Source organism: Austrofundulus limnaeus, unplaced genomic scaffold (genome assembly GCF_001266775.1).
Source record: "Austrofundulus limnaeus strain Quisiro unplaced genomic scaffold, Austrofundulus_limnaeus-1.0 Scaffold10, whole genome shotgun sequence".
Taxonomy (NCBI): domain Eukaryota; kingdom Metazoa; phylum Chordata; class Actinopteri; order Cyprinodontiformes; family Rivulidae; genus Austrofundulus; species Austrofundulus limnaeus.
In genome coordinates, this window is record NW_013952412.1 from 3,913,003 (window position 1) to 3,924,630 (window position 11,628).

An 11,628-nucleotide genomic window follows, 5' to 3' on the forward strand; every position below is an offset into this window, starting at 1 on the left:
ATTATTATTCTTACATAATCAGTTCTTGTTTAGTAAATCAGTCTCAAAACAAGATCAAAAAGATTTATTGGCTGATATAAGATTTTAAAACTTGGTAAGATAAACAGTTTTTGCAGTGTATTTACAGTAAGTATTAGCTCAGCGATAAACATTCTCCTCTCATCACTGAGGTCCTCCATCCACATGACAGAGAGGGGAACACAAAAATGACTCAGCTGCAACTGAAATTATGGAAGGAGGACCTCAGTTTAGCTTGTTTGTCGCGCTAACGCAGAGCTAATACATATAAGGTAATATAGCGTGAGGGCTAGTGCGAAGGCTAACAGGCTAAGCTGAATAGTGCTGTACCAAATGATTATTTTCTAATCGATTTAATCTAACGATTATTTTTTTGATTAATCGATTATTCTAACAACAAATCTATGTTATTGTGATGTGAGTGCACTGGAAATTTAAAATGTTTCAAATCAAATTAACAAGAACAGTTCTTTAATATTGTAATATTTTCTGTAATTGTAATATTTTCATGAAAAACTCACCACTCTTATGACAATACGGTCGCAATGATGCTTTTAGGTACCGAAATGGAATTACATGAACATTCACGTGGTGGTTATGTAATACAGCGAATTGATAATAAAAAAATCTGCGTCGACAAATTTACATAATCAACGTCATCGATTATTTCAACTAGTCAGTGCAGCCCTACTTGTGACGTCCACGGCCTACCCCAGTTACCACTACTGTGCATGTGTGTCAAAGACAGAAAGGCAGACGTGGCAGTGGAAGGTGTCAAAGCAGTTTGGAGAGAAAAACAAAGTAAAGAACAACAACAACAACAAAAAGAAAACGATTAATCGATTATTAAATTAGTCATCGATTATTTTAATAATCGATTAGTCGTCGATTAATCGATTAATCGTGGCAGCCCTACTTGGGACCCAAGCCCATTTTGTTGAATCTAATGTGGCAGGAGGCCCAGTCAGATATTAACAAATAAAAGTGATAATTGATCTAAATCTTGTTTTAATTTGTATTGTATTTGCATTATARCTAATTGAAATGAACTTACAATTTAAGAAGCAAATACAGTACCTTATCAAATAAATGTTATGACACATAACATTTATATACTTACCAATATTTGCTGGTGGCAGTGAGGGACACGAGACATTTTAGCCTGTCTCAGTGATCCTAGGTGGGTTCAGATGCATGCCCCCTGAAAAATTTAGAAAAAATCTGCACAAAAATCTGCATTTTTAAGCCATTTAAAGCGCATTATTGAGGATTATGAAAGCATAAAATTCTTATGTATTTATTGAAAGGTAAGAACAGTGACTGAGAACTAGTCTTTGAGATCATAGGCCCTACTAGAAATTTGTCTATTATATTGTTATTTGTGTTACGCACTGAACACCATGAGTAAGTCTGTAACAAAATAGACTAGCCTGAGAAATCAAATGACACAAAAACTACAAAATACAAATACAGCTTGCCCTATACTATCATTTTTTATAAAGTCTGCATCATACTTATGTCCGATTTTGGTCATTTTGGCAAGTTTTCTTAGTCTTTTGCCTTCAACTTTCCATTTAAAATGTTTCCATTTCTCTAACTTTTGCTAGCAGCAGGCTAAGTTTCTTCTTTTATGTATTAAAGAAGTTGTTAAACATGTGACTGGCGCATTGCTACTTGTGGTGAGAAAGTGTAATGCAGCTCAGTCAATKTAAAACCAATGTCATCCTGCAACTCTCTCAGCCCATAGTTGAAAAACAGATGTTTATTTTGTGGCCTTTAAGGTGGCAATCAAGGCCCAAGGGTTAATAATATGGAATATGGAATGGTTTGAATATCTGTATTGACTTCTTCATGATCTTCCATCATTCTCAGTGTATCGCTTTGCTTCTTAGCCAYGCTGCATTTTTAACGATTGTTGTTCTTTACACTTGGGTGTGATTGACGTCAGTTGGGCTTCTTGCCGCTCTCCTCTCATAAACCTTCGTGTGACATTTTTGTWCCGTAGCATCTGACTGGCAAGCTTCATTCTCCAGGAAAGCATTTGGCACTGAAACTGTTGTAACCTCTGCTACCACAGTGTACATAGCATTTTTCAGAGTCAAGCTACAGTCAGCATAGTGGTGTTTTTTTGGGGGTAGTTTAGACCTTTCACAGGAGTAATCCATCTTTAAGGTGTCTGCGACTGCTCCCTCCACACTCTGAGACTGAGGGAGCTGAAAGTGAGATGTCACTGTGAAAAACTTTGGGAAGTAACATCAGTACACAGGAGTGTTGAAATGATATTCGCTTTAGAGTGAGTCAGAGAATAAAACTGACACCAGTAGTAAAAACGTTTACTGTGATGACTTCAGAACAGTGAAACATTTTAGCATACCTTTTCTAATGTTTCTGAAGCCAAAGGCAGTTATATTTGTTGGTAGCTATAATTCAATTTTTAATGTTGTCTTGGTTTTCCTTTTTCTCCTTCTGTGCAACAGATTCGCTACATCTCACAGACGCAAGGTTTGCCAGGAGAACATTTACTGAATGCAGGGACAAAAACGGAACGGTTTTTTTGCAGAGAGTCTGACTCACCTTATGCAGCATGGAGACTAAAGGTGAGGAGTATTTGCATATTTCACAGTTACAGAAAATTATGATTCCCTGGTCAAAACAACATGTCACTGTCTTATGTTTACTAATTCTTTAAAGTTGAATGTCACAGGTCAACTTTGAACTTAATCTACACATTTTTTTCTTTTAATTTGTAAAAMATGCTTGGAGTTCTCAAAAGTGACATTTTGGTAAAATTGTTTCAAAGTTTGCTTGTCACATATTTGRGTTTAACATTTACATGTTCCTTATGATGAAGCTTAACAAGCTTTGGGCAGCACAATGGCTCAGTGGTTAGCACCGACGCCCCACAGCAAGAAGGTCCTGGGTTTGATCCCCAGTTCGGACCTGGGGTTTTTCTGTGCRGAGTTTGCATGTTCTCCTCGTGCTTGCGTGGGTTTTCTCCGGGTACTCCGGTTTCCCCCACCCCGCAAAAACATGTACAATAGGTTGCCTTCAGGCCCAGGCCTCCCTTGAAAAAGAGATCTGAGATCTCAGTGGGATTTGCCTGGTAAAATAGCGGTAAATAAATAAAAAAAATTCAAAAACAAGTGAGAATTTTATCAGGATAGGTTTTTCAGCTGCACACATTGGTTTCAATAAATTCACTTCTTGTGTTCTCAACTGTCTTTGTAATTTGTTTTGCAGTCAACAGATGAGCATGAGACGGAGACGGGGATGAAATCGAAGGAAGCAAGGAAGTACATCTTCAGCTGTTTGGATGACATAGCGCATGTATGTTTAGCAGTGTAGACCGCAATGTTTAGAACATTCTTGCTAATTTTGTTTAAGTTAAATAACACTTTTGTGTGAAAAATGGGTATAAATTAATAAAATATTTGCATTTCAAATATTATTTAGTGCAGCATTTCTCATTCTGCTTTAGTTTTTTTCTGTTCAGTAGGTTAACACCTAATTTTATAATTATTTTTTTCACATCAGGTGAACTTGATGATGAATCTGGAAGGTAGTGACTTGCTAGCAGAAAAAGCAGACCGCCGGGAGTTTGTGGGCCTGCTGAAGAAGATGTTGCTGATTGATGCAGATGAGAGAATCGCCCCTGCTGAAGCTCTCATCCACMCATTTGTGACAATGCAACACCTGCTCGACTTTCCACACAGCAACCAGTGGGTCCTCTTTACCTGCGTTTTTTAGCCTTGTTGATGTCATTATAAATGCCCCATGTGACGTGTTGTAACGTAATGTTTTATCTGTTTTGTCTGCAGCGTAAAGTCATGTTTCCATATCATGGATGTTTGCTGGACTCGTCCCAGTGCGTATGAGGCTGCCAATCGAAACAAAGGTCCTTTTGTTAGACCTACAACTGCTGCCTCAGCCAACCACCCCTTCAGCAAGATCCCAGCTGTCCATACTCAAGTAAGCTGCTCAGGGTCTTTTCACTTCCATCCATATAATTTTATTTTTATTTTTTTCATACTTGCATAGTAATCATTTAGGCTGCAATGATTAGTCAACAAAGTCAACGACGTCGATTTATAAAAATAAGTCGACGCGGAATTATAATGTCGACGCATCATATTATTTACCCACGTAAAGGTTCATTTGTAACTGCAGTGCAATTCATGAACTGCTGGGGGCAGAATCATTTCTATTGTCTGGAGTTGGTTTGTTTACAAAAGAAGAAGGCCGTGGCGTACCACCCTGCAAACCACAGAMGAAGCCGTGGGCAAATCAAAGAGCGATAATAATGGCGGAAAAGAAAGATGATTGCATCAAAGAGGAAAAAAAACAAGATTTAAACATTTACAGTTTATCAAAAATTTCACCAAAGTAAGTAAAATACAGGCTCAGTTATTCCACGGGAGGACAGCGGCAGCAAAAACATGACATCATGAGACGCTAATAGGCTGCAGTCGTCCTCTGCAGATGAGTGAGTTTCAGAAAATTAGTTTGTCAGGTTGATGCCTTATAAATGTTATTTTCAGTGACTGATCACTTTGTGCTGTAGACAGCTGTCTATAAGTTTTGTTAGTTTATCATCAGAAAACGGTGTTTGTTGGAAGCGCAGCTATCAGATATTCTAACGTAGCTAATAAGTTAACCCCTTAACAGTCTTTGGCTACGTTCATACTGCAGGCAAATCCGACCCAAATCCGATTTTTTTGCCCCATGCGACCCATATCAGATTTTTTTATGACAGTCTGAACGCGAAAAATCAGATTTTTTTTTTAAATCCGACCCAGGCCGTTTCAGTATGCGGTTCTAAACCGGATAAATATCTGATGTTTTCAAACCAACTGCAGTGTGAACGTTCATGTCTCATTCCATCTGACTTTCATCAGTGAGGTGAAGGATCGAAAAGACACGAACCTCAAGTCTCGCTGTTTAAATCTGTAGCTCCATGTATTTACAGCTCCAAAACACAAGTCCAGTTGCTTCGACTTTTTATTTTCCATGTAGATAGTATGATAATAATGACGTCCAGCCTGGGTCGCGGAGCGTATCGATCCTAAAATTACTCGGTCGATACTTTATTTCCAAAAATAAAATGCTTCACTGGAGCATCAGGTTAGAGGCAGGTTCAGATATAAACACTGAACTAAAGAAGCAGGTCAGATAATTATTTAATCGACTGATTAAACAGCAACTTCAGATTCGACGTGCAAAAATTAGCATCCATGCTAGCTCTGTAAAGAAACAAGCCAGCTGAATGAGAAGTCACGTCTTTTACTGCGCATGCGTGTCACATCAGTGCTGTGTAGCGTTCACACTGGAGTCTGATGCAGGTCACATTTAAAATGTAATGYGAAYGTTCACACAAAAAGATCTGATTTTTTTCAAAAAGATCTGAATTGAGCATTAAGACCTGCAGTGTGAACGTAGCCAGTGATGAGAAAACACTACAGTTTGGTTTCTGCGGCTGTGTCTGAGTGGTTAGGGGAGTCGTTCTGCAACTGGAGGGTTGACGGTTTGATCCCCAGTCCAGCCGTCTCGGTTGTTGTGTCCTTGGGCAAGACACTTCACCTTCCTCGCCTACTGATGGTGGTCAGAGGGTCCGGTGGTGCCGGCGCATGGCAGCCTTGCCTCTGTCAGTGTGCCCCAGGGCAGCTGTGGCTACAGTGTAGCTTACCACCATCWGTTTGAATGTATGTGTGACTGGGAGAATGACTGTAACTATAAAGTGCTTTGGGGGTCCGACTGGGCATTATAATATTTCAGACCATGTTTTCAGACATTTCCAGAGGCTGCCGGGGGCTGTTTTATTTAAAACCAGGGTGTCAGATGACTTCCTCTGGTTCTTACCTTTAGCATGACACCTTAAATAAAATAGAAAAAGTCAAAAGACTTTTAAGGAATTTCAGGCCAACTGTTAAGGGGTCACTCAGATCTATTTTAACATTAATGTATACATAGTAAAAAAGAAGTTATAAAAAACTTGTTAAACTGCAATTAGTCTTAATCAAACAGCTATGGTACAAATAATTCAAAATATCAGCCTGTCACCAGCATGAGGAGCTGGTAACATGCCCTGCTGCACGTCCTAAATAAACTAAAAAAATAACTTTGGTTAAATTTGACTTTCAGGGACATAAAAACAATCCATCCTGTTTGAAATCTTGTTGGATGTTGCAGTTCAAAAGTTATATGACTTCAACTCCATCAAAAAAAAAAAAAAAAAAAAAAAAAAACGGGTTAAGACGAGACAGGACATAATATTAGTATAATTCAGTGATTTAATATCAATCAAAGTTTCAGGTTCAAAATCACGTTTCATGGGTTATTTTTAATTAGCTGGGGGACTTGTTATTCACAGTTATGATGAGCAGGTGAGATGAGATGTGCACTGGAGCTGGAACAGGAGATGCGTCCACAGGAAGCTTAGATAGACATCGTGACAAAAATAATCGTAGACTAATCGGCCAATTGGAAAAAAAATTGCTGATTAGTCGACTATCAAAATAGTCATTAGTTTCAGCCCTAGTAATCATTAAATTAAATAAATAACATTTAAACRAACCAAACAACAAGAGTTTGTTTTCACATTATCGCTTAAGTTAGAAAACATGAGAAATATCTGAGTGATGAAATAACAAATGTTGCAGGTTCTTGACATCCAATGTTCTGTTCTGTTTATTTGTTCCTGTAAAAACCGTTTCCTTGCTTTTATTGCCTTTCTGTATGCCGACTTGCCCATCTTATTGCGTCCTAGCACTGCTGTCATGGTAACTAAATCACGTCATGTTTCTGAGGTCATGGCAACAGTACAAATCAGTGTTGTTGCTGAGGAGAAAAGAGGAGCTGACCCCCCTTTTCTAGTTTTTGATCCTTACAATGYAAAAAGTCTCAGGGTCTAGGTTGAAATCTATTATGATGAAGATAAAAAAAACCTCCACAAATATTTCTACTAGTTGCAAAAAGCAATGTTGAATTCATCAAAAGAGGGGAAAAAAGATTTTAGGAGTTTCTGACTTTCCTATTTTGAACTGAAAACTGAAAGAATATCTGATGAAATGCTTGGCTCAGTAAATCTGATCAGTTATCATTTCTTTAACATGTCTAAAGCACTTTATAAAGGGTTTCAACTATGACAAAGTTGAGAAGACCTTGTCTGGGAAATGTTGTGGCTGTTTTATAATTACCCATTTGAAAGACTGCTTTGTGTTCACTGTCATGTGTATGGGGGCTGGCCAACATGCAGTCACAGAACAATATAGCTCTAGTTCTTGTTATCCATTAAATGTGATTATACCCAGGCACGAGAGCAGTGTTAGTGGTGAAGGAAAACAACATGCTCCTCGCTTCTTTGCTGGCCTATTTCAAACTCTTAAGTTTTATGTTGTTTGACGTTCTGTTAATTATCCAGGCTGACAAACAAAGTAACTTAAACAGTGAGACTGCAAAAAAGCTCGTCAACCTTTCAATTGATAGTCACTTTACCAGAATCTGTGATGACTGTGTGCAGTAACAAAAGGTCTATAGGAAAAGTGGAGCTTTTAAGCACTCCTTCCTAAAAATGTGGACCTTGATTATTATTTGACTTATATTGTTTTCCTATGTTGATTTCAGTCTTGTTGTTTTTCTGTCTTGTTGACAGATAAGCAAATGTTTTGCTAGAAAAACAAACTGCTGTTTGAAGTGTCGCCATCTACTGGCTGTATTATGCTATAGTTTGTTTTTTGAGCACATCAGATTAGTACAGTCATGTTTTCTTTACCCTTCTTTTTAGGGTTTAGTTCCATCGGCACCCTCAGTAATGCACCCAGGTATACCACTTCAGGCTGGGAGTGGTCAGTTTGGATGCAATGAGTCATTTCAGCAGGCTCTCATTCTGTGTCCYCCAACAATACAAGGTAGGATATAAACTGCAAATGTTAGTTGAACTAATTTGTTGTTTATTTTGTTGATTAGAGTTGGTATCTAAAGATAAAATCTTATATTTTCTGTTGCCTTTGCAGGCATCCCCACTAACGCAGCAAAACCAGCTGGCTACTCTGTGCGTATGGAGGCCTCTGTACCTCTGGTCACTCAAGCTCCCTCCATTCAGCCAATACAAATCAGACCTGGAGTCATCACACAGGTAAGGGGTCAACAAGCATAGAAAAATCARCCTACATACTGTAGGCTGAAATAAAGGGACAGAAAAGCTTAATTATTTTGTGCATTGGGTTATTTGATATAGAACAAATGTAGGCTTTGTGTTTGTTGTTAGCTAAGTTCAAAGTGCATGTTTTGGTGTTCTAACTAAAGAAAACATCAGTAAAGTGACTCATTCACTTGCTTTTCTTCACACAAACAGGCCTGGTCGAGCCGTGCACAGCAGATATTGGTGCCCACTTGGCAGCAGGTGACATCTGTGCCCCCACCGCCAACCACTCTGGCATCTGACACTGTGACAGGCTCTCAGAGAATTGGCGACTGGGGGTAAGAAACCTTTCTAGTTGAGGAGGTGGTATTTATGTATTTATAGCTTCAATATAATAGTTTTATCATTTCTGTTCTTTTATTAGTCTTAGTTGCTGTGCTTTTGGAGTAGACGAATAAGTCTGATGCAGCATGCCTGCCTCCCTAAATGTTAATATGARTCATACGTGCACTTTAAGTCAAATCATTTTGTCAAAAATTGTGCTAAATGGTTCTGGCTTGATTTTCATGGATCGGTTTTCACATTGCAGGAAAGTACGTCCCCATGGTAACCATTACAGCTCCATGATTGCACACCCTCAGCCATTCTTAACTAACCAAATGACCATGTCCGCCCACCAGCCAGTCAACATAGGCATTGCACATGTGGTGTGGCCACAGCCAGCTGCAAATAAGAGAGCAAAACCTTGTATGAACAGGTACTTCACATTAAAGACCAGATATACAGTATACTGCATTATCATGCTCCTTTCTGAATGTAATGATTTATATTTTCAAATCGTTCATAGGAGCAGCAACAACTCCCAAAACACAACCATTCAAAACTTAGCATGTCACTCTCCAAAGATGGCCGACACAGCAAAGAATGTGGAAGAGATCGAGGAAGAGGAGGCCAAATGTCCAAAGGAAGGACACTCTGTGGGGGAGGAGCAAGCAGCAGAGCAAGTGGAGGAGGATGAGGAGAACTGCTGTAAAGTGGAGCCAGACTGTGACGAGCGCTCGGGTTCACAGGAGCAGCGGCAGGCCATGGTGATCTCTGATCTAGCCAGCCCRACTGTTAGTGTCATCAGTATCAGCAGTGATGAAGAGGACGATGCACAAAGACACTCAATGGGGGAGTGAGTACTGCCGTTAAAGTCCCACGTTAAAAAAAAACAACTCAGAAGGGATTATTAGAGTTGTGTGTCTTACTTTTCTTCTGCTCCGGCACTCAGATGTAAGGGCAGCGCTGATTGTGAAGCGTGTCARAGCACCGTCAGCATGGAGAGAGTGTGTTCTCTCAGCAGCCCCGACAGTACGCTCAGCACCAGCTCTTCCACCTCAGCACAGTCCAGCAACTCTCCCTGCAAACACCCCAACAGGTCAGTTATTTACAAAAATGCTCATGTGCTGATTTAGAATTATTAAGGCTACTCCTATCACATGCATTACTATTATTGTGTGAAAGCTTCATCACATTCACACTATGGAGATCATTTTTTCTTCCGTATGTTTTTCAGCATCTTAACTCATTCCTCAATTTATACGCTATTTCAACAATTCAAATATCAAAACATTCAGCTCATTCATATGAGGGGTGCTATGACTTTTGGTATTTCAGCTATGTATACTTTTTTAGCTATTTCACTTTTTTTAGCCACTTTTTTGCCATTGAAAATTAATGGAGCTGTTTTCAACATCCTTAAAATAATTTAAAATGTTTCTAAATCTTTACAGCACCTTACACATTTTATTCTGGTTATGCTTTTTTCACTTTCTTGTGCTAATTTTAGCTACTTTTTTGCTAATTTTAGATTTTTCTGCTATTTCAGCTACAATTCTGCTTCTTTCTGCTATTCTTCTGGTTTTTCTACTTTTTTGTGCCAATTTCTGCTACTTTGTGCTATTTATGCTTCTTACAGATGTTTTCTGCTGTATTCTATTTGCTGAAATTTTAGCTAATGTGTAGCTGCTATTAGCTAAGGTTAGCTTTTCTAAGCTAAATACAAATTTTTTGTAGCTATTACAACTTTTTTTCAGCTAAGGTTAGCAAACTTGTGCTCCTTATGCTAATTAAATAATTTCCAGCTACCTTTAAACAGTTTTACTGAAAATTTGAGCTGTTGTAGTTATTTTAATACAAATTATCATTTTTATGTAATTCTACGCTTTTTTCTGCTTTTTTCCTGTTTTTGTTATTTTTCAACTATAATTATTTCAACTGGGTGCTAATTTCAAATTGTGGCTGCTACCTTTACCTTATTTTATGCTCATTTTAGCTACATTATACTACTTTAGCTATTCTGCTTTTTTCTACTTTTAATACTTTTTATTGCTACCTAGTGCTATTTATGCTTCTTACAGATGTTTTCAGCTATATTCAGCTATTTTAGCTCTTAGCTTTTAGCTGTTTTCTATATTCAACTAGATTTGTGCTCCTTTTTACTGTTTTTATGCAGTTAGGCTTTTTTGCTTCTTTCAGTTTTTCAAAGTGAGCTCACATTAACACTTTTTCTATTAAATATTTTCAGCTCAATTTCAGCAGCTTTCAGCTTAGGTTTTCAGCATGAAGCATTCACACTAGCATTTTGGCAGGAAATGCAATTTCTCTAGTTATCTTTAATGCAATAGTGAGCATGGTATTAAAGTACAATCTTAATTAAACTGCAAAAGTGAAGTATTTCATGATTTCTTACCTCCTTTTAAGCATGTCGGATGATGAACAGGAGAGCAGTTGTGACACAGTGGACAGCTCGCCTACATCGCACGGCTCTGGCCACAGCAGCAGTCCCTTTACAGAGCGCCGCTACATTGCTGACAGCAATCAGAACTGTGAGCCACGGGTTGCGTGCGTCGCCCCAGAAACTGAGCCCAGCAAGCCAACGGTTCGGACCGTTGTAGTGCCGCCAATGAGGGTGCAGAACAATAACTGTGCTGTCAGCGAAACATCTGGAAACACAGGTACGCCGTGTCATATAATGTTCTTTTCCCCCCAGAGTATAAGAAAAACGTTTTAACTTCTGAACCTAAAATACAGCTATCGGTAAATGAGAGTTTAGGACGTTTTTTTCTTCCCCAAACTGTTGTTGTCATCCACTCAGACTAATAACTAGCCCTGATTACGTCATTTCAGCCTAAGTCTAGTCACCACTGCTGCCTGTCTGCCCTACAGGTCACATGGCCTGGGATAATGCAGTGTTAGTAGGCTACAGAGGTTCTCACAGGTGATTATGGGTTCCCTATACTGATGAATTTGTTCTGATCTCTTGAGTGGATACTTGCATGGTGTCAACACCTTTTATTCTTGTTCTAGACTCACTCTGAGATTTGCTGTGTCTGTGTGGATGTGCACTTCTTAAAGCTACATGAGACACTCGTAATTATCATTAAATGATAAAGTTTCTGAGCAACAAATGCAACGCGTACACATTTACC

The 11,628-nt window shown here is 38.7% G+C and overlaps 1 protein-coding gene across 3 annotated transcripts in view; it reads left to right on the forward strand.

The window, feature by feature from the left end:
- hipk3b (homeodomain interacting protein kinase 3b) overlaps window positions 1–11,628 on the forward strand; it is a 39,313-nt gene that overhangs the window by 25,087 nt on the left and 2,598 nt on the right. The window contains exons 4-14 of one of the 3 annotated variants that reach the window (XM_014001891.1): window positions 2,496–2,615; window positions 3,259–3,345; window positions 3,553–3,737; window positions 3,837–3,987; window positions 7,799–7,922; window positions 8,028–8,149; window positions 8,369–8,493; window positions 8,745–8,912; window positions 9,003–9,332; window positions 9,429–9,575; window positions 10,901–11,154. In XM_014001891.1, the coding sequence (XP_013857345.1) occupies window positions 2,496–2,615; window positions 3,259–3,345; window positions 3,553–3,737; window positions 3,837–3,987; window positions 7,799–7,922; window positions 8,028–8,149; window positions 8,369–8,493; window positions 8,745–8,912; window positions 9,003–9,332; window positions 9,429–9,575; window positions 10,901–11,154 (1,813 nt within the window). Of the gene's footprint in view, window positions 1–2,495; window positions 2,616–3,258; window positions 3,346–3,552; window positions 3,738–3,836; window positions 3,988–7,798; window positions 7,923–8,027; window positions 8,150–8,368; window positions 8,494–8,744; window positions 9,333–9,428; window positions 9,576–10,900; window positions 11,155–11,365 lie in introns of all 3 variants that reach the window. The other 2 variants (XM_014001892.1, XM_014001890.1) reach the window with 2 other exon arrangements.